This window comes from Chrysemys picta, chromosome 24 (assembly GCF_011386835.1).
Source record: "Chrysemys picta bellii isolate R12L10 chromosome 24, ASM1138683v2, whole genome shotgun sequence".
NCBI lineage: Eukaryota > Metazoa > Chordata > Testudines > Emydidae > Chrysemys > Chrysemys picta.
Window position 1 is genome coordinate 16,959,819 of NC_088814.1, and position 23,088 is coordinate 16,982,906.

Here is a 23,088-nt window from a genome sequence, read left to right on the forward strand (position 1 = left end):
GTGAAAGTGCGTAACACTTTTAGTGGTCTCTACATTGTCTAAGCAACACATGAGAACTAATCATGTGTTATCAGCTGGGATGACTTTGTGCATCTAATCACATGATTAACTTCTGCAGGTTACAAAGTTGATACTTTTCAACATGCTTTTTCATTTTTATGTAGTTTTTAAGTCTGATTCTAGGCATCTGAGCAAGGGCTTCCCCGGACTTCCAGTTAACAGAGTAGGGAATAGGTGCACATCACAATATCCTGGCCAATCATTAAATGGTATACCTCCTCAAATCGGGTCAGAACATTATTTTCACCCACGCCTTCCTCCTGAGTTCCTTTACGAACAGTTTTCTATGCCACCGCTGTCTCTCTGAGGTATATTGGCTTTGTCTGTGTTTGTTACATGGTTCAAAGCCAGCAAGTTGAGAGTGCATAATTCTGCATCTTCCCAGCCTGGATAGTAGCTGGGAGTTCCCAAATTCACACTTGGCAATGGCCAGTGGCAGAATTAACTATAGCTGTTGTAGTACTGATTCTTTCATATGGTAGCTCATTCTCCACAAAGTTCCTAAAGCAGGACAATACTGCGCATAGTGGAGTTGTGTAACGCTGATAGGAAATCTAGAATTGCTTGCATAAGCAAACATGTCTGTCTGATGTCCCTATTAAGTGATAATTCACATGCTTAGTGTTCGAAGACCACTGTCCTAAAAGGACTTTCATAGGGTTAAAATATAGCTTCTCTTAACTTATGTATTTAAAATAGTAGATTTAAAATTGAAGAACATACTTGGGTATATCAAATATCTGCTCTGATCAGGGCTGCCACCTGTGACTCTACTAACATTATGAAGCTAACTGTTTAACATTTGTTTGGTTCAAAGCATACATACACACATTCAGCCCTATATCTCTCTCATGTTGACACATTTTTGGTAAACAGGTTTCATTATTATACACAGTAACGGCATGTTAGCCAAACCAATAGCCAACAAACATGAAAAAAACAAACAAAAAAAAACAGAATAGAGCTCATCAGTTGCTTAGCAACACCTTCAGCACTGACAATAAAGAGTGGCTTGGGAAGGTATTTTGCTCCAGAGATTGTATAAGGGTGGTTTTGTCAGGAGCAACATCATGGCAATTGCAAACCATTTCTCCTTTTTTCTGGGAGAGGAGAGTGGGGGGAGTGTGTGTGTATGTGTAAGAGATGATTCAGGGGCTTGGGCTAGTTAGATCACCAATAGCATAGGCGCCAACTCCGTGGGTGCTCTGGGGCTCAAGCCCCACAGAAGAAAAAAAGGGAGTGCCCAGCACCCACCCGCCACAGCTGTTTGGCAGGGGCTGCTGATCAGCTTTTCAGCTGCTGGTGGGAGCACTTGAGGGAGGAGGCAGAGTGGGGGTGGGAAGAGGCAGAATGAGGGTGGGGTCTCGAGGTGGAGTGGGGGTGGAGCACCCACCTGGAAAAATACAACTCAGCACCTGGGACCAATAGATACCTAGTCAGTAAACTCAGTATAGGAACAACTCTATATAAAGATACAGAATAGGTATGTGAGAGGGGCTCCCAGTAATTTTCATTTTGAGACACTGAAAACCTGATAAGTGAGATTGAATAGGAGAGGACTAAGCACAGATTGAGGATTCTGAATGAACCAGAAAAGGAATGCAAGAGATCCGGAAGAGGACTGTGAGGAGGCTAAGCTGAATCTAGAGGGGAAGAACAGGTTTTCCCAGTGGTAATCAGTGCTGTGAAGCTGACTAACCATAAACTAAGACAAGGAGATTAGAACAGTGTGCTACCTCTCAGAAGTTGAGAATCTGTTCTGTTAGAGGCTATATAGGATCACAGAAGCAGCTTGAGAGAACACTCAATTCAGGTGTTGCAAAACATTTTTCTTTAGTAACATGGGATTGTGGAATGGAAGAGGTTGAGAACCAGTGGGTAAAATATTGGCTGAAATGTTGAGCAATGTGGAAAATGTAGGTAATAAGCCTGGATGGCGTAAGTGATCTGTTCTTGTCCTATAAATGATGATTCTACAGGAGTATTTACGGACTCTGCCTTGAGTACCTGCCTCAGGTTCACACTTGAATAACGTTGCCATTGTCCAGTTGCTTTTGTGAGCAAAGTGTCGTAATTATAACGATCCTTCAACATTTCTTTAGTAGATTCACTTATTTTAAGTATTATTAGCAGCATGTGCATTTTCTTAACTCCTTTCTATGCAGAACACAGAAATTAATGTCTTGAAGTCATGTTAAACTGCAATACTGTGTGTAAATGTAGGCAGTTAGCATACCTGAAGCTTGTAGTAGTATTGATTTAAACTGCTCCTACTGGATTGGAGATACCAGATCTAGTTGATGACTTTCATATATTTTGTCCAAGAGAATATTAATCTGGTGCCTCAGAGATACGTGAATCAGAATTTAGTATCTTGCTACGCTAACCAATAGCTAACTGATAACTTTGGCCTGGTCCCCACTAACCCCCCACTTCGGACTAAGGTACGCAAATTCAGCTACGTTAATAACGTAGCTGAATTCCAAGTACCTTAGTCCGAACTTACCGCGGGTCCAGACGCGGCAGGGAGGCTCCCCCATCGATGCCGCGTACTCCTCTCGCCGAGCGGGAGTACCGGTGTTGATGGCGAGCACTTCCGGGATCGATCCCAGAACATCGATTGGCTGCCGCCGGATCCTCCGGTAAGTGTAGACGTACCCTTTGTCAGTGTAACGGTTGTTTTAGTGTAAGTTAATATTTCTCTGCTGAATCAAATCATTTTGGTTCTGCTTGTTTGGTCAAGAAGGGAGTTTTGTCGGTAAAAATCTGGGGCTCTGGAGTGTTTAATTATGTTGGCTTCTCAAATCGTCTGGTGTGAGGCTGAGGCAGCTCCTTTGTGCTCTTTTACTGATGCCATAGAAATATTTAGCTACATATACTGTGCTCATCACCATAGTATCTGAGTGCCTTCCAGTAGTGCATAAAGTGACATAACATCTGTCATGTTTTGTGTTTTCTCTCATCTCTTCTCCTGGAGGAGACGTATGTGCTGTAGAGTGCCTTGTTTTGGTAGGATGTCTTTTCAAATGTTGCTGTGTATTTGTTAGAAAAAGCAACACTGAGGAAATGTCATGCACTGGCAGCAGGAGGCGGCGGTTTGTGATGGTCCTTAGTTCCTGTGAAGGGTGTTCATTTCACAGTCTTGGATCAGCCCCCACGAAAGTGCCGTCTCCCCCAAAGATGAGCTTTACCTGTCGTCTTGTAGAGAGTTCCATTGGGCCAGAGGAGCAAAATTATCAACAGAAATCTTCATGTAGACTGGGGAGTTCCTTGAAAATAAGAACCAAGACCCTGAACTTGATTTGATATTCTGTGGGAAGTCACTGTAGAGAGCGGAAAATGGGTTTAATGTGCAAGCCTTTTATTTAAAGGTGGTATAGCTACACCTAGTGATGTCTCTATTCTCATATCAGTTACATAGGGAGCTGAAATATATGGTGGTAATAATAGATGGGGGATGCATTGAGGAAAGTGGCAGCCTTTGGGGTTCTTTGCTTAAGTCAGTTCATTATTCAATTACAGAAGGAACTAGTAGTATTTAGGTTTCCTAATACTTTGTTATAAAATGGAGACCTTGAGGGGAGGGGGGCAGGGAGTGCGAACACCTTTGCATGCAATAGGGAGAAGGTCCTTGGCCCAGAGAAATGCCTTTTCTGTTTCACGGCATTTAGTTGAGATGCTGTGGAAAGTCGTAATTCTTTTTGTTGCTTATGTTGTCAGCAACATTTTGATATGTCAAAATCACTGAACGTGACTATTCTGAAAGGTCAGCCTCACCTGCCTCCACAGCAGCAACACACACTGCACTGGGAATCTAGGAGCAGACAGCCTCTCTGGGATTGCTGGGCTCTTTTGGATAGCCCACCCTTCTGAACCTAGCATATTGCCTCGTGACCACATGAGGCCATGAGCTCCTTTCCCAGAGGCTCACTCCTTCCCCCAGGATAAACTGGCTCTACCTGCTGCACAGCTAATATTCCTGTAACCCAAGGTGTGCTGAAGGTTCGTGGTTCAAACCTTCCTGATGTTGCATGGGGTGGGGAGGTGTTACAGCAACACTTAGTGTTTTTAGCTTTTTCCTTCTATAAAAACCTAGTGAATTACACACACACAACTGTTTAAACTGTTAAAAGAATGTTATTTGGGTTGCAAAGTCAAACAGTTGAAAGTTAGAAAATGTCAGGATTTAGGTTGTGTATGCAACCTTACTTCTGGCTCTTGTGCATATGCATTACGTTAGTCTTTATTTACATGATCTCTACTAAGTCAGTACAAAAACTGTGTATAGACAAGGCCTGTTTTTTGTACAGGACCCTTTCCTCATTCAAAGCACAAGGTATATGGTGCTAAAGCAGGGGTGGGCAAACTACGGCCTGCAGGCCACATTCGGCCCGCCAGCCGATTTAATCCGGCCCTTGAGCTTCCGCTGGGGAGCGGGGCCTGGGGCTTGCTGTGCTCCAGCTGGGGTGTGGGGTCAAGGGCCACTTCGCATGCGTGTACCCCAGCTCCACACGTCTCCCGGAAACAGCAGCATGTCCTCCCTCCAGCTCCTACGCGGAGGCGTGGCCAAGTGCCTCTGCATGCCGCCCTTGCAGCTCCCATTGGCTGCAGCTCCTGGCCAGTGGGAGCTGCGGGCGGCAGTGCCTGCAGATGGGGCAGTGCGCAGAGCCACCTGGCCTCGCCTCCGCATAGGAGCTGAAGGGGAGAAGTGCCGCTGCTTCCAGGAGCTGCTGGAGGCTGCACCCCCGAGCCCCTCCCATGCCCTAGCCCCAGCTCTGATCCCCCTCCCACCTTCTGAACTCCTCAGGCCCAGCCTGGAGCACCCTCTTACATGCCAAATCCCTCATCCCCAGCTCCACCCCAGAGCCTGCACCTCCAGCCGGAGACCTCACCCCCGCACCCAAACCTGGAGCCCCCTCCTGCACCCTGAACTCCTCATTTCTGGCCCCACCCCAGAGCCTACACCCCCAGCCCTCACCCTCTCCTGCACCCCAACCCCAATTTCGTGAGCATTCATGGCCTGCCATACAATTTCCATACCCAGATGTGGCCCTCGAGCCAAAAAGTTTTCCCACCCCTGTGCTAAAGGAAAGAATCACAGTTGTGTATTGATTTAAGCTTTTTGAAAGATTCCTGCCTCATTAACGTGAGAAGTTCAAAGGTGTGTAGGGAGCAAGGCAGGGGACTGAAAGAAGAAAGGATGGTCTTGTGATTAAGCTAGGTGAGTGCTTCACAGGAGAACCCAGTTCTCTCTCTGCCTCTAATGGCCATCTTCTGGTATTCTACTGAACAAGTCACTAGTACCGGATTTTGGCAGGTTTCCACTAATTGTGTATACCTCATTTTCTGGGTACCCACCTTTGAGATGCCTGGAGACTGATAGGCAGAAGTTCTGAGCACTCAAGCAGCTGAAGTCAATGGAAGTGGTGGATGCTCAGCACCTCTGGCAGTAAAGTAGCGTGGTCTGGGGAAATGAGTCAGGAGGTCCTGAATTCTAGTCCTGGCTCTGTTACTGATTCACTGAATGCTGAGGAAAGTACTTGTCTCAGTTTGCCCAGCTATAAAATGGAGGTAAAAATGCTGTCATCTCACAATGGGGAAAAAAGTTTGTGAGGCCCTCAAATACTACTGTGATGAGCTCCCTAGAAAGACCACGAGGCAATGAATTTAACATTTGTTGCTGCTCCGATGTAGAATAAATAACGCATGCATTACGAATGATGAGGATAAAAATATTGAACTGCTGCCTTATTCCCAGAGCGCTGTCTCTCCTGGGCACTAAACGAGACAGACGTCCTATAGAAAAAATAGTATTGTAATTAAGGACTGTATCAAAAAGCATATCACCAGCGGCAGAATGAAGCTTGCATGGGCAGCCTAACTTCTGACGTACTCTGATTTCCAGGTGCGTGACATTGCAACCTAAATGCTTTTAATAGATTCCTGCTTAAAATTAGGAAGTAAAGAAACTGGAAAACACACCTTTAAACATTTCCATTACAATAGCTGTCTCCATTACTGTGTCAAAATACATGAGTTATGACAGGGCCCAAAGGGAGATTTGACTTTATGCATCAGGTCTGAGCCTCCTTCTGAGAGCAAAACTGTTGCCACTCTTGTTTATAATGTACAAGATCCTTCCCTTAATGATGATTTTGTGGATCCTTTGAACACAATATAATAAATTGATCCATTATTCTTTCAGTGACATGAGTACATCATAATGGAGAGAAATGATCTTCTCTTGACTTAATATCAGACTTCGGTGTGTTTTGGGCCTGATATGCTGCCAGAACTATTCATAATACAATAAAATTGTGCAAATGGCCATTTCTGGTTTTGGCCACAGATGAACTGCCCCCCAGCCTCGCGAAGTAGTCTCAGACCCACACAACCACTGCTTGGCTCTGTCTACTTACCAAGCACCAACACCGTGCTCGCAGTTGTACAACATACAAAGGAAGACCCTGCTCCTTCCCTGAAGAGCTTATATTTTATATAAGGAAAGGAATGCTCAATACAATCCAAATAGACATGCATACCTACTATGATATGCTTCCCAGGTTATGCCCTTCATTGCAGGGCTTCATGATTTGGACAGGATATCCAGAGCTCCTGCTTGGGCTAGATCACATCTATACACCGTATTAAAAAAGGCTTGCCTTTCTTTTCATCTGCTTTGTGTTGCAAGAGTTAAAGTAGTAAATGGTGCTCTTCTGAGCCCAACAATACTGCTTGTGGTTGGGCAGTAGGAGGAGTTGTTGAGCCTTTGAAGGGTTGCCCTCCAACAAGAATTGACTGTGCCACCCTCCTGTTAGTCCCTTACTGGTGTGCAAAATGAGAGAATTGGAATTTCCCACTTGGCAGCACATTTGTGGTCATATAGTTATTGTAGACACGAGTCCTAAGTGCTGGCAAAATTTTCGTTTTAGAGTAAAAAGAAAGAAAGAAAATCAGTCTTCAACTATGAAAATAAAATCCTTTTTTAGAGGCAGTATGGTATAGTAATTAGAGGTCTAACCACTACAGGATAAGTACTACTAGTGTTCATGCGTGACTGAGACAGCCAGTTTGACTTTCAGAGCCCACGTTGAATTTGTGGAATGAGTAGTTCAAAATAACTGTTTACTTGTGGGTTGTGCAAATTCAAATTAATTGACACGGTAAACATAGAACCTAATGATGCCATTATCAAGCATGCTTAACTTTTCAAAGCTACCTTTAGACAGCTTTGCGTCTTAGCTTTTACTATGTTTCCAAGTTTTAGTACTTTTTAAGCACACCCAATTAAGAACCCCCTGAAAAACATATCTCCTGTTTCGTTTGCATTAGTGTTGTGAGGATAACAATAAAAGCAAAAAATCCTCTGAACTCAGTGTGGTCATCTTCTGTTTTATAGTATATCTACAAGTTGGCTATGTGAATGAGACCTAAGCACTAATGCACTTTGTGGCAAAAAATCCCAGACTTTTGGTATCAAGTGGTTAACTGACATCAAGTCTTCTTAAGAGTGGCATATAGCAATCAGGAGCAGGCCAGTACCCTTTTGCTGGATGTGTATTCATACCAGGCATTAAAGGGTTTCTAGTAAGGAGAACATATTTGATTAAGTGGCATGAAAATCTGATCACAAATAGCTCTCATGATATTTTCATGTTTGTTAGCTGGAACTTCCTGATTTTTATATTAAACCTATTTTTTTAAAATTGAAGGCATAAGACGTTGTATATTACCAGAAAAAATATTTACAAGACCTGGTGGGATCCAAGTTAGTTCCAATGGGAACTATCTCTTTTTCTGAACTTCTAGGAGGTTAATACCAGTCAGAAAAGTATTGAGGGGGTATTGTTATCCATTAGCTGCAATGCCTCTCTTTTATGTGTTAGAAATAAATCTGCATTAATATTAGGAACATGGGAACTGCCAGGCTGGATCCATCTCGAAGTAAACTAGTTGAGTATCTTGTCTCGGACGGTGGCCAGCACCAGATGCTTCAGAGGAAGGTGCAAAACCCTCCAATATCAGATATGGGGGTAATCTCTCAACAATAGGTCTCATCTTGGTCTCTATTAGTTTAGAGAGAGGCTTAAACCCTGAGGCATGAGGTTTAATATCCCTTCCAAAATTTGTGTAGACCAAAAGTTGTGCTAGTAAATAGTATCAAATAGTTTGTCAGTGACTTTATCACACACTCCTTTAAGAAATGTTTGTGTGATAAAAATAACTGAATTCAGAGGAACTGACACCTTTTGAGATTCCACAAGGTGTCTTCCTTCAATCCATTTCCTCCGCTCCCCTCACGCTTGTTGGATTATCTTTCAGACATTTGCAGATCACTGAGCAGATACATTCCCTGCTGAGGCACTGCAACTTGCAGTACAGATTTAAAGGCTGAACAATGTTCAGAGATCCGGAGAAAAGTCCTGCTCTCTTTTTTGGTGGGGGAGGGGGGGTAGATATTTGGTATACTTAACAAGTTCTGAAATGCTACTTGCATTCTTGAAACAAAGAAATAATTAAACATCTTGCATTTACTTTAATTTCAGGGCTTGGCTACACTTGCGAATTAGAGCGCATTAAAGTAGCCCCGGGCGCCCTAGCTCACTACCCGTCCGCACTGGCAAGGCATGTAGAGCGCTCTGACTCCACGGCTAGAGCGCTCCTGGTACTCCACCTCAGCGAGAAGATTAACACTTGGTGCGCATTGGCTGAAACGCCCAGGCGTCAGTGTGAACGAGGTGTTGCATTACTGCGTTCTGATCAGCCTCTGGAAAGGTCCCATAATTCCCTTAAATCAAGTGGCCACTCCGGTCATTGTTTTGGAATCACTGCAGACATGCCAATATGCCCTTTGAAAGCTCCATTTCTGACAGCCGGCATGCTTATCTGCTCCGAGACAAAGCAACCATTACTGTGGAATGCTGGGGGGGGTCTGTTGCTGTCTGAATTTACAAGACAGCATGCTGACATGCTCTCAGCCCCCCCAAAAAACCCCTCCCCCCCACATACACACAACACACTCCCTGTCACACTCCACCCCATCCCCCTCATTTGAAAAGTACGTTGCAGCCACTTGCATGCTGGGACAGCTACCACAATGCAGTACTCTCTGTGGCCATTGCAAGAGCTGCTAATGTGGCCACGCCAGTGCGCTGGCAGCATGGACAGATTGCAGCACTTTCCCTACTGCGCTCTCCGAAGGCTGGTTTAACTCAAAGCGCTCTACATCTGCAAGTGTAGCCATGCCCTCCGAGATTGACCTTTCTAGAGTATAACTCTCTCAAACACGCTTTTCCCTTCCCCCACTGGGGAGTCTGTAGTAAACCTATGCCAGGGCATTCCTACTAGGTCAAATCATTTCCCATCCCCCTTGTGGCTTTGGTCACATCATCCTTGCTATGAATACTGTCTGAAAAGAAAAGGGATTGTGACTCTGCTCTAGAGATAGTACAACTTCTCTGATTTGTTTGGAGAAAAAAAGATTGTCATCTGTGTGATTCACTTTCTGAAGTATCAGGGGGTAGCCATGTTAGTCTGAATCTGTAAAAAAACAACAGAGGGTCCTGTGGCACCTTTGAGACTAACAGAAGTATTGGGAGCATAAGCTTTCGTGGGTAAGAACCTCACTTCTTCAGATGCAAGAACCTTCACTTCTTGCATCTTACCCACGAAAGCTTATGCTCCCAATACTTCTGTTAGTCTCAAAGGTGCCACAGGACCCTCTGTTACTTTCTGAAGTGGACTAGTTGTTGGTGCCAATCTTATATAGCCATATAACAGTTTGAGTTCCTGCCCTTCCTTGAACTCACCAACAATCTATTTAGAGGGGTAGGAACTAAACACGGCTCTAAGGAGATTCACTTAAAATCTGAGAGAACCCAAATCTGTGGCTGCTAGTGAAATGCTAAAGATCACATTGGCGTGAGCTAACCTATGATGTGTTTGGTTTTTTTGCACTGGTCGTTAGAGATCCCTCACCTTTTCCCTTTGACTGTCCTCTATCCTACCCCACTAGGCTTCACATTGCAGTCAGCGGGGTTAGATGTGTTTTTGTTCCCAAGCTAGTCATTACATTTCTCTGCAGTCAGCCAAAGTGGCTTACTAGCATGAAACTGAAAAAAATAAGGAGTCCTTGTGGTATGTTAGAGACTAACAAATCAAATACATTTGTTAATCTCTAAGGTGCCACAAGGACTCCTTGTTGTTTTTGATGATACAGACTAAGGGCATGGCTACACTTGCAGATGTAGAGCGCTTTGAGTTAAACCAGCCTTCGGAGAGCGCAGTAGGGAAAGTGCTGCAATCTGTCCACACTGCCAGCTGCCAGCGCACTGGTGTGGCCACATTAGCAACTCTTGCAATGGCTACAGAGAGCAGTGCATTGTGCTAGCTATCCCAGCATGCAAGTGGCTGCAACGTGCTTTTCAAATGGGGGGGAGTGTGTCGGAGTGTGTTGTGTGTATGTGGGGGGGGGAGTGGGTTTTTGGGGGGCTGAGAGCATGTCAGCATGCTGTCTTGTAAGTTCAGAGAACAGCAGACCTCCTCCTCCCCCCGCGCCTCTCTCTTTCACACAGCATTCCACAGTAATGGTTGCTTTGTCTCAGAGCAGATAAGCAGCCGGCTGTCAGAAACGGAGCTTTCAAAGGGCATATCCAAAACAATGCCAAGTGTGGCCACTTGACTTAAGGGGATTATGGGACGTTTCCGGCGGCTGATCAGAGCGCAGTAATGCGACACCTCGTTCACACTGACGCTGGGGTGCTCCAGCAGGGGTGCATCAAACGTTATTCTACTCGCCAAGGTGGAATACCAGGAGCTCTCTAGCTGTGGAGTCGGAGTGTGGACGGGTAGTGAGCTAGGGCACCCGGGGCTCCCTTAATGCACTGTAGCCAAGTCCTAACACGGCTACCACTCTGAAACCTGTTAGCATGAAACTGGACTCTCCTAGTTCCTATGGGCTCAGAGCTGGGGACCCAAATTCTGGTCTTCTGTCTGGCAGCACGTTGCATGCACCCTACACCATTGGGTGTGCCTTCATTATTTTGGTGATAGAAGCAGTCACTGCTGTATGTAGTTGCAATTTGTGCTTGAACTGCTAGAATCTGGTGCCTGCTTGGCCAGCTGCCAGGGTCAGCCAGCTCTCACTCCTAACGAAATAATAATGGTTATATTTAAAACAAAGGCGGCACTTTGAGTAGTTAAAAAGTAACATTTCCCTTTTCTTGTATGAACACGCCATACATTTATGGAATGCCTTGTTGACTTCATGCCCTTTAAAATATTTTTTATTATCTTAAGATCTTGATTTTTAAAATCTGCATCTTTGAATTTGAAAAAATGCAGCATCTTTTAAAACTGATTCATCACCAGGAACTAAACATCTTCCAACACCTGCTAAATCATAAGCGAGAGCGGTTGTGATAACAAACAATAGCTGCTCAAAACTGACCACCTCCTATCTCCCCCACTCCACAGGACAAAGTGTGGCAGTGGGGTTGGAGGGGTGAGGAAGAAGCCTTTAACCCATCCTGTCTGCCTACTGCAAGCGGCCTATTTTCTGCCCCTAAAGGTTTCTGCCTAACAAATGGTGTTTCTTTTTTACAGCATTTTGATCCTGGACTTGTTGTGGTGATGGTAAACTTAGCAGTGGTAATTTTTTATTTTCAGACTGAATTACTCCTTTTGTCATCAGTGCACCAATATGTTAGGCTTACTTTCTCTGTTGTAGCCTTCATCCTTCTGCTTGGTCTTTCATTTCCTTTCCTTTCTTTATGCACACTTGTCTGATCCTTGTTCATTAAAGGGTATTGCTAAGAAGGGATGTTTCTGTTTGTTAGAACTGCCAAAAATCAGTTTAAACATAAAATTCTAATACTGTCCAAACTTGATTTTCCCCAACATGATGGGCACTAGCACTTGCTACTGCAATTTATGAATTTTAAAAACTTTGACTGCCTTAGAAGGCAAAAGTACTGACTCATTGTTTGTATACAGGGGTTTACCAAGGTAATGAGCTGGCATATAAAGATCATGATTCTTGCAGAAACAAAACAAAAACTGGTAAACAAAACAAAATAAATTCTTTTTGCACTTGGTCTCAATCATTCTATTGGGTCTACCTTTTACCAGTAAATCCCTGGCTGAGACGTTATGAAAGTGATATTGCACCTAGGAAGTCATTTTTATAACCTGTCTTTAATTTGGTCCTTTTGCTAAAGATTGCAGTCACTGCTTACTTATTATACCATTGGGCGTAAGAGAAACTTAATCTGGGTGAAAATTTTACTGTTAAATACCTACATGAAAGCTAAAAGCTGTTTTGGGTTGGCTGAGATGGCTTAATAAATATTTTTATCTTTTATCTTTGGACTTGTAACATGCCCAACTAAACGGTCTCTGGGCATATGTACAAAAATATAAAAATGCAGTTATAAATATAAAACTAAATACATGTCTGAAGTGGAAATTACTCATACTTATTTACTAGTTTAATTATTAAAAATACACCTGTTTTTAACAATCCTTAGGATCTCCTTGATGTCCCTGGGGAGTTGGAGGTCCATGGATTAATAGTTTTTGAAGGAGCTAGAAAGAGTTTCCCTTGGAGAACAGAGAAACTTGATGTAAATCAGAGGCTTTTCTGGCGTGGTTTTAAGAACTGAGCCTTTTTTGTGCATGTGGATTGAAATAGTGTCTTAATTTTGGCATGATTAAAACTAGATCTTTTAGCCCAAAGGTATAATATATGTGTATGTGTGTGTATAACAAAACAATTGTTTACACCGACCCAAGAATCCTAATAAGGGAAGTAAACATTCTGTTTTTTTACTCAAGGTATGCACCGGATAAGGTAAGTACTTTTCAGTGGGCTTACATCACAACAAACAGTGCAAGTTGTGATGTAAAAAAGCTGTGGTAGTAAAGTGCTTGTCTGCCCCATTTTGCTTTGTTTGGCTGGTTATGAGTGGATTAAAGATATGTAAAAATCTCCAGCATAGTTTGATTAGTTCAAAGTCAATTTTCTTCGCTACTAGTCCTTTTCACAGCTTACAGGTTACACAGTAAGTAATAGAGCATTTCTTAGTGGGAACATTAGGAAGCAAGTTGTGATTAAATACCTGTTCTGGAATTTGTGCTCATTTTTTTTTGATGAGAGAATTCTGGCCTACCATGGCATCAGTTAATTTTTTTATTTAATAAGATGCAAAACTTGGTGGGAAACTAATGAGTTGTACAATAAAACATGTTTGGTACTTGTTTTTCCACTGAGGGGTCAGAAGATCAGGGTTATGATCTAATAGTGTGAGGGTAATGAGGAAAGATCCTTTTAATCTCCTGGTGCCAGGACTTGGCAATGTTGAACATTAACCAGTTATGCAAAATGTACTTGTGGTTAATGTTCTGAGAATCTCAGTAATAAGCACCAAAGGGCTAATGAGTACCTTTAACCTTAACAGGTTTGAGAGAAGCAGGTTTGGATGTAAGCTGTGAGAATGGCTTGTGTTTGGTTCACTGTAGCTTTCTGGTCTCTGCACTCAAAGGCAAGATCTCTAACCACCCAAACCTAATGTGTAAAGTGAGCTGTTGGAGCAGACGTGGCCTCTCACCTTGTTTGTGTGTTTCTGTTACAGGTAGAACAGATCCCATCCCTATCGTCGTCAAGTATGATGTCATGGGCATGGGCCGGATGGAAATGGAGGTAAGTTGATCCTGATCCATCTTACTCTGAAACACATTGCTTAATTTACATTGGGTCCAAAAGTGCAATTGGAGAGTGATGTAAAAGTAAGAACTTGGAGCAACAAAGCTGGAGAAAAACTTTGCCTTAAATCCGAACTATAGGAAAAGCTTTTCTCCTCAAAACATATACTTTAGTCACCCGTGGTTAACTGATTTTTGAGGCCTGGAGTCTTTTCTTTAATTCCTTGGCTGTGTGAGTTGGATTTCCGTAAAGCTAAGTCATTACTGGCAATGGACGTGCCTGCTGGGAACCAGCCGCGTGGAAGGATTAATGAACTATTTTGTAGACAATGGGATGACAAAGCAAGGAAAGTTAAGCACAATACTCACAAAGATTCCGTTTTCAAACAGTTGAATAAATGACATTTTCTTGGCTATTTGGGTACCACCAAGAATTTACGGGAGTAATTGCATCTGTTCTTGTTGCTAAGCTTGATTATGCCGAAGATGCCACTGAACGGAGGCGTGTACTGGAGGTGGAGAAAGAAGACACTGAAGAGCTGAGGCAGAAGTACAAGGTACTTAAATGAACACATTGATGCCTGAGTTTCTGTGGGCTGAATGGGAGAGACTTAGTTCTGATAGGACCGAGCAGTCTGGTCATTCAACTCCAGTACTGATGGCACTAGTTAGTTACCCCTTGGTTGTATAAAATCTTGTGCTTTGCTGCTGTCCTTTTTTTAAATATGAATGCTACGCTGCTGAATGCAGCGTTGCCAATTGAAGGCCCCCTGTTTAGTCACAGAACAGCTACTGCATGGGCAACAGCTATGCAAGCTTCCACAACACTGCCTCCTTCCACTGTGCCTCATCCCTGATCTGGATGGTAAAAAGGAAGTGTCAGTCTCTGTGGCCTATTTATAGCCCTTGGCTTTCTGCTGAAGGTGCCCACGGAAGGCTAATTAGTGCAAAATCAACAGGTGGAGTTCATATTAACATTGCTCAACTGGAAAATGGAGTAGACCTCTTTGTATTGCCTCTGATTCCCTCAATAAATGGAATATCACTGTAATGTTGCATAAATGCTGGCTTTATTAGAAGGCAGCAACACTGCTCTGGTGTAGGAAAAAAATGATTGACTGCATCTACTTAGCAGAATTTTTATATGCTGCCAATATACAGTATTATAGTGTTAGTTCTGAAGCAAGAATTTTTCCTGTTATATAGTCTGCAAAAGCCTGTGTTTAGCAAGCCAATGCGCTACTGTGTTTTTCAATAATAATATTGGACCACCCTACTGGCACTGAACATGCTCCATTACAATGTATCTGGGTTCAGGACCAGCAACTGACTTTCCTGTTTTGAGGCCAATGGAGTGTGTGTTGTCTCCAGGGTATTGCACTGTTCCATACCCCTTCTTCTGCTTACCAGCCATTTCCTGTGAAGCACATTAAATCTTGGGAAAACTTGCTCATTCAGCTGTCCTGGGACATCAGAGGTGATAAGGATGAAGAAAAGTAGCAGATACTAGATTTAAGGCATCCGTTTCACCTAAAGTTTGATGCTTTTGGGCATTGGCTCTCAAACTTTTTTACTGGTGACCCCTTTCACATAGCAAGTCTGAGTGTGACCCCCCCCCCCCCCATTAAAAACACTTTTTTATATATTTAACTCCATTATAAATTCTGGAGGCAAAGCGGGGTTTGGGCTGGAGGCTGACAGCTCGCGACGTCCCATGTAATAACCTCGCGATCCCCTGAGGTGTACTAGGGTTACCATATCTAACAAATAAAGAAAGAGGACCCTCCACGGGCCCCGGCCCTGCCCATTTCCCCGCCCCTTCCTCGCCCTAACTCCGCCCCTTCCCCGCCCTAACTCCGCCCCCTCCTCCCTTCCACTCCCAGCCACGCGGAAAGGGCTGCCCGAGTGCTACCGGCTTCAAGGTTTGCCGGGCAGCCCCCAGACCCTGCGCCCCTGGCCGGCGCTTCCCCAGCGCAGCTGGAGCCCGGGAGGGGAAGCACCCAGCCGGGGGCGCAGGGTCTGGAGGCTGCCCGGCAAACCGTGAAGCCGGTAGCGCTTGGGCTTCGGGCAGCCCCCTTGCTTCCGGACCCTGCGCCCCCGGCCGGGCACTTCCCCTCCCGGGCTCCGGCGGCACAGGGTCCGGAGGCATGGGGGCTGCCCAAAGCCCGTAGCGCTCGGCTCTTAAACAGAGCCGAAGAGTCGGGGAGGAGCAGAGCCGCCGCGGCCGGAGGCTCTGCTCCTCCCCTGACTCTTCGGCTCTGTTTAAGAGCCGAGCTGCCCCAGCGCAACCGGCTTCGGGCAGCCCCCATGCCTCCAGACCCTGCGCCGCCGGAGCCTGGGAGGGGAAGTGCCCGGCCGGCGGCTGGGGTCCGGAGGCAAGGAGGCTGCCTGAAGCCCATAGCGCTCGGGCAGCTCAGCTCTTAAACAGAGCCGAAGAGTCAGGGGAGGAGCAGAGCCGCCGCGGGAGGGGAAGTGCCTGGCTGGCATTTTCCCGGACATGTTTGGCTTTTTGGCAGTTCCCCCCGGATGGGGGTTTGAGTGCTGAAAAGCCGGACATGTCCGGGGAAAAAGAGGACGTATGGTAACCCTAGGTGTACTGAACCCCAGTTTGAGAACCCTGCTTTTGGGAGTGGTGGACAGAGGTCCAACTGCATTAAAGTAAAACAAAGCCATGTCAATTATAAAATACTTATCACTTCATTGGTGAGGTAGGTGGCACTGAAAGCAGTTTATTCAACAGTAATAGCTGTATGCTCCCTCTTGCTTTGTTTTTCTTTATTAAGACCTTAACTTGCCTGTTACATGAACGTCTATGATATTTAATCATTATAAAAATAAACAGCATGTTAATTATTTTTTTTAATTTACCCCTTAGTTCTGAACTGAAGTGCAGTTAAACAGGTCTTTTGTCATATTTAAAAGAATAGTATGTTTTTAAGTGGTCATTTGCAAATTATAGTAAACAGTACATTTCCTTATGTCCCTTTGGCACATTTCTACTTTAATATAGTAAAAATGTCTGTCTTTCATTTTGGTGTGGCATACTGTCCGACAAACCATTCACACACTGCAGAAGGAGTGGGGGTTTAGTTCTGACATTAGCTGTTCAAAAGCAATGTGTGACTAAAAGCTGGAATTTGTTTTCCTTGGTGGTGGTTTCCCTACGATATACCCCAAGCTGTGCTGCCAAGGATCTGCAGGCAACAAGAGCTGAAGGCTATACGTGTATATCTTCTTTACATATTGGTGGGCAGGAAGCCCTTCTCTTCTGTGAATTGTGTAATGATGTCTTGTCTTAGTCTGCATTGCTGTTTTTATAGCAGAGTTCTTAGTTTTTCCTATTACCTTTTCGGATGCAATTGAATGTGTATTGCTTTTACAATTGAATGTGTATTGCCTTTGTAACTGTTTTTTAAATCTATCTTTTTGCCAGCATTCAGAGCATGTTCTTTAAGAAACTGTTATTGAGAGCACTGACAAGTTTCTCCCAACACAGATTTGTTTTATTATCATGCTTTATCACTAGGCCATTGCATTTCTGTATTAATCTATGGAAGTCAAGCACAAGTTTCACTGCTTTAGAGCAAACAATTATGTAATTGCCAACTGTGGCCACATTATTATTAGCCATTCACGGGGTCTCAAAGGAATTTCAAATAGCTCTCCAATCAAAAGTGAAGCAAGAAACTGTTTAATTTCCTTCACTGGTGTAGATTCTGAACAAGACTATTTGAAGAGTTATTTTGTTCGGCCACAGGATGTTTTTTAACCTTTTTTAAACGTTGATTCAGGGGAGGAAGTGTGCTCATGGTTTCAGAAGCAGAACTTTAAATGCCATTGTTCTCCAAACCTCATGTTTTGCTTTCCTTTTCTAGCGTCTTCATATTGAACAGCTCTAGACTCAAACCCTTACTTTTTTCATATCAATGTCCTTAGATGATAGACACATTCTTCATATTGAAGCTATGGTTTAGAATAGATTTTTACCTAAATGTTCAAAATCCCTTGGGAAAAAAATTGTAAAACCTTGTAACAATAAGATCTAAGTGAGGATTTTTTCCCGTGTGCTCTAAGAAATATTTTAACTTAATTTTGCACTATACTAATATGTCAGCCTGTATAATGCTCACCTTTAGCAGTTTAAAAAACTTAATTCACACATGAGGAGTCAAGACATTAAAAAGCAGCTAATTCCTCTTGGAGAAAATCCTAGCCAGTGTATTTAGAAGCATTTTTGCATGTATGCTGGTGGTTTTTCTATTTCCTGTATTTTCTGTTCATGAGGATTCAGAGCTAATCTGCCCCAGGTATTTATTCCCTGTAAAGAGTCATAAGCTTGTTTTTGTGACATCACAACTGGTTTGTGGTAGAAAGAATTGAGGTTACAAATTTAAACTGTAACTTCAGAGGAGCAGCTGGTGCAGATGAACTCTGAGGAAACAAGGGTTCTCGTCTCACATAAATGCATAATTTCAGCACTGCATTAGACTTTAGTTCAGAATGTAGGTTTTGTTTAGAAACCTCTTCTCAACCTTGAAGCTACAATTTTAACAAAAATAATCCTTTCAAGCTGAAAGCTGTGCTTTGAGCATATAAAGTGGTGTAAAAATGTTAACTACTCTGAAAAATCTGGCCTTATGAATCTCAAAATGGTCACCCAAAATTTTTATGTATAAGCTGGATAAGTAAAACAGAATGTGTGTATGCATAAGCACATTGTGGATGATGTTTGTAGCTCAGGATTGAAGGAATGGAGGAATCTATCCACCGACCTGTACTTGATATAAAGAATATCTGGCTTTCAGGTTCTTACAGCTAATGGAGAATGTGTGTCAGCTCAGTAAGTGAAGCTACTGTTTTGTGATGCAGCGTTCCTGGTTCAAGTTCATAAATAAATATCAAATGAGGATAAGCCTTCATTTGAATTTTACTGGGTTGCAGCCCTCAACCATGGGTCATCTTCTTGCCTGGATACACTTATGCATATAGTATTCTTACATATAATAATCTTAATATTTCTTACAGATTTTGTGAGAGGATAAAATAATGGAACAACTGGGAAAGGTTGGTGACCACTGCTCACCATGGACTGAACCCAGCATAAATATTACATGATGTTTTGAACTGTGTAAGCCCTAGAAGGCCCATGCATTGCAGGTGCATTGGCAGTAACTTCAGTGGAGCTGTGCCTGCTTATTCCAGTGGTGAATTTGGCCCACTGTTTCTTATTAAAACCGATACTTCTGATCCCTTAGCTGGTGGTTGCTATCTTGCTGAAAAGTGGATTGTTACCAGGAGTCCTTTGTGAAATCCAATGTCCGTTTGAGTACCAGTCTCTCTTGTGCCAGTGTTAGTTTAAGACATAAGACCTTCACTATATAATAATTAACAAAAGTGAATGTATACATTAGTTATTCAGAACATGATTAAAGTAAAACTAATTGACGGTCTAGAATACTGCTCCTCAACAGATTGAATGCAACACAGAGACATTATTTTTAAACAGTTAAAAATAGGATTTCATTTTTGGAAATGCTAGCAAACCCTAATCTCTATGATACTAAGGGTTGCTTCTGTAATACAGAAAATCAACCTGAATTTCATTTTATGTTGATCAGCTTCTTGCAGGTGCCATTTCCAAGGTGCTACAATGCACTTTCACTCTTCAGAGTGCTTATGGTTTGTTTTACCCCAGAGTTTAAATAGTCACCAGGAATATACCAGAGATAATATTGTTGCCATTGCATGCTTTATCCTGTAACACAAGGGAAATTTATTCTTTAGTATATGTTAGTACAAAAGTTTCCAGTCAGTCTTGTTTAAGAACATAAGAGCGGCCATACTGGGTCAGACCAAAGGTCCATCAAGCCTAGTACCCTGTCCTCTGACAGTGGCCAATGGCAGGTGCCCCAAAGGGAATGAACAGACAAGTTATCAAGTGATCCATGCCTGTCACTCAGTCCCAGCTTCTGGCAAACATAGGTTCACCAATCTTCCATAAATCTATCTAGCTCCCTTTTGACCCCTGTTATAGTATTGGCCTTCACAACACCCCCTGGCAAGGAGTTCCACAGGTTGACTCTGCATTGTGTGAAGAAATACTTCCTTTTGTTTGTTTTAAACCTACTATCTATTAATTTCATTTGGTGGCCCCTTGTTCTTGTATTATGAGGAGTAAATAACATTTCCTTATTTACTTTCTCTATCATATCCCCCCTTAGTTGCCTCTTTCCCAAGCTGAAATGTCCCAGTCTTATTAATCTCTCCTCATACGGAAGCTGTTCTATACCCCTAATCATTTTTGTTGCCCTTTTCTGAACCTTTTCCTATTCCAGTATAGCTTTTTTGAGATGGGGCGAGCACATCTGCACGCAGTATTCAAGGTTTGGACGTACCATGGATTTATATAGAGGCAATATGATATTTTCTGTCTTTTATTATCTATCCCTTTCTTGATGATTCCCAACATTCTGTAGGCTTTTTTGACTGCCGCTGCACATTGAGTGGATGATTTCAGAGAACTATCCACAATGACTCCAAGATGTCTTTCTTGAGTGGTAACAGCCAATTTAGACCCCATCATTGTATATTTATAGTTAGGATTGTTTTCCAATGTGTGTTACTTTGCATTTATCAACATTAAATTTCATCTGCCATTTTGTTGTCCAGTCACCCAGTTTTGTGAGATCCTTTTGTAGCTCTTCGCAGTCTGCCTGGGACTTAACTATCTTGAGTAGTTTTGTATCATCTGCAAATGTTGCCACCTCACTGTTTACCCCTTTTTCCAGATCATTTATGAATATGTTAAATAGGACTGGGCCCAGTACAGATCCCTGGGGGACACCACTATTTACCTCTCTCCATTCTGAAAACTGACCATTTATTCCTACACTTTGTTTCCTGTCTTTTAACCAGTTACCAATCCATGAGAGAGCCTTCCCTCTTATCCCATGACTGCTTATTTTGTTAAAGAGCATTTGGTGAGGGACCTTGTCGAAGGCTTTCTGATAATCTAAATACACTATATCCACTGGATCTCCTTTGTCCACATGCTTGTTGACCCCCCCCTCAAAGAATTCTAGTAGATTGGTGAGGCATGATTTTCCTTTATAAAAGCCATGTTGACTATTTCCCAACAAATTATGTTCATCTGTGTGTCTGACAATTTTGTTCTTTACTATAGTTTCAATCAATTTGCCCAGTACTGAAGTGAGGCTTACTGGCCTGTAGTTGCCAGGGTCACCTTTGGAGCCATTTTTAAAAATTGGCATCACATTACCTATCCTCCAGTCATTTGGTACAGAAGCTGATTTAAATGATAGGTTACAGATGACAGTTAGTAGTCCTGCAATTTCACATTTGAGTTCCTTCAGAACTCTTGGGTGAATACCATCAGGTCCTGGTGACTTATTACTGTTTAGTTTATCAATTTGTTCCAAAACCACCTCCTAATGACACCCCAATTTGGGATAGATCCTCAGATCTGTCACCCAAAAAGAATGGCTCAGGTTTGGGAATCTCCCTCACATCCTCAACAGTGAAGACCGATGCAAAGAATTCATTTAGTTTCTCCGCAATGGCCTTATCGTCTTTGAGTGCTCCTTTAGCATCTCGATCGTCCAGTGGCCCCACTGGTTGTTTAGCAGGCTTTCTGCTTCTGATGTATTTTAAAAAAAAATTGCTATTACTTTTGGAGTCTTTGTCTAGCTGTTCTTCAAATTCTTTTTGGGTCTTTCTAATTATATTTTTACACTTCATTTGCCAGAGTTTATGCTCTTTTCTGTTTTCCTCATTAGGATTTATCTTCCACTTTTTAATGGATGCCTTTTTGCCTCTCACTGCTTCTTTTACTTTGTTGTTTAACCACAGTAGCTCTTTTTTGGTTCTCTTACTGTGTTTTTTTTAAATTGGGGTATACATTTAAGTTGGGCCTCTATTATGGTGCCTTTAAAAAGTTTCCATGCAGCTTGCAGGGATTTTACTTTTGATACTGTACCTTTTATTTTCTGTTTCACTAACCTCCTCATTTTTGTATAGTTCCCCTTTCTGAAATTAAATGCTACAGTGTTGGGCCACTGTGGAGTTTCCCCTGCCACAGGGATGTTAAATTTAATTATATTACGGTCACTATTACCAAGTGGTCCAGCTATATTCACCTCTTGGACCTGATCCCATGCTCCACTTAGGGCTATATCAAGAATTGCCTCTCCTCATGTGGGTTGCAGGACCAGCTGCTCCAAGAAGCAGTCATTTAAGGTGTCAAGAAACTTTATCTTTGCATCCCGGCCTGAGGTGATATGTACCCAGTCAATATGGGGATAGTTGAAATCCCCCATTGTTGTTGAGTTTTTTATTTTAATAGCCTCTCTAATCTCTTTGAGCATTTCAGAGTCACTAACACCATCCTGGTCAGGTGTCTGTAATATAGTCCGACTGCTATATTCTTATTTTTCAAGCATGGAATTACTATCCATAGAGATTCTATAGTACAATTTCATAGAATCATAGAATATCAGGGTAGGAAGGGACCTCAGGAGATCATCTAGTCCAACCCCCTGCTCAAAGCAGGGCCAATCCCCAGATCCCTCAATGGCCCCCTCAAGGATTGAACTCACAACCCTGGGTTTGGCAGGCCAGTGCTCAAATCACTGAGCTATCCCTCCTCCCCTAAAATGAATTTAGTTCATTTAAGATTTGTACTTCATTGGATTCTATGCTTTCTTTCACATATAGTGTCACTCCCCCACCAGCACGACCTGTTGTGTCCTTCCGATATATTTTGTACCCTGGTATTACTGTGTCCCATTGATTATTCTCATTCCACCAGGTTTCTGTGATGCCTATTATATCAATATCCTCATTTAATACTGAGCACTCTAGTTCACCCATCTTATTGTTTAGACTTCTAGCATTGGTATATAAGCATTTTAAAAACTTGTCATTTTTTTGGCTGTCCCCTGTTTCTGGCAAGTTAAAGAAGTATGGGTTGGATGAATGGACTATAAGGTGGATAGAAAGAAGGCTAGATTGTCTGGCTCAACGGGTAGAGATCAATGGCTCCATGTCTAGTTGGCAGCCGATATCAAGCGGAGTTCCCCAAGGGTCAGTTCTGTGGCCAGTTTCGTTCAGTATCTTCATTAATGATCTGGAGGATGGCATGGACTGCACTCTCAGCAAGTTTGCAGATGACACTAAACTGGGAGGAGTGGTAGATACGCTGGAGGGTAGGGATAGGGTACAGAGGGACCTAGACAAATTAGAGGATTGAGCCAAAAGAAATCTGATGAGGTTCAACAAGGATAAGTGCAGAGTCCTGCACTTAGGACG

At 43.0% G+C, this 23,088-nt stretch overlaps 1 protein-coding gene across 18 annotated transcripts in view; it reads left to right on the forward strand.

Annotated features, from left to right (window-relative positions):
* The window catches only part of GPATCH8 (G-patch domain containing 8), an 88,554-nt gene that overhangs the window by 42,419 nt on the left and 23,047 nt on the right, over window positions 1-23,088 (forward strand). For 7 of the 18 annotated variants that reach the window (XM_042844824.2, XM_005282875.5, XM_065577513.1 and 4 more), the window contains 2 exons: window positions 13,692-13,759; window positions 14,232-14,318. In XM_042844824.2, the coding sequence (XP_042700758.1) occupies window positions 13,692-13,759; window positions 14,232-14,318 (155 nt within the window). Of the gene's footprint in view, window positions 1-11,664; window positions 11,710-13,691; window positions 13,760-14,231; window positions 14,319-23,088 lie in introns of all 18 variants that reach the window. The other 11 variants (XM_065577506.1, XM_065577517.1, XM_065577515.1 and 8 more) reach the window with 3 other exon arrangements.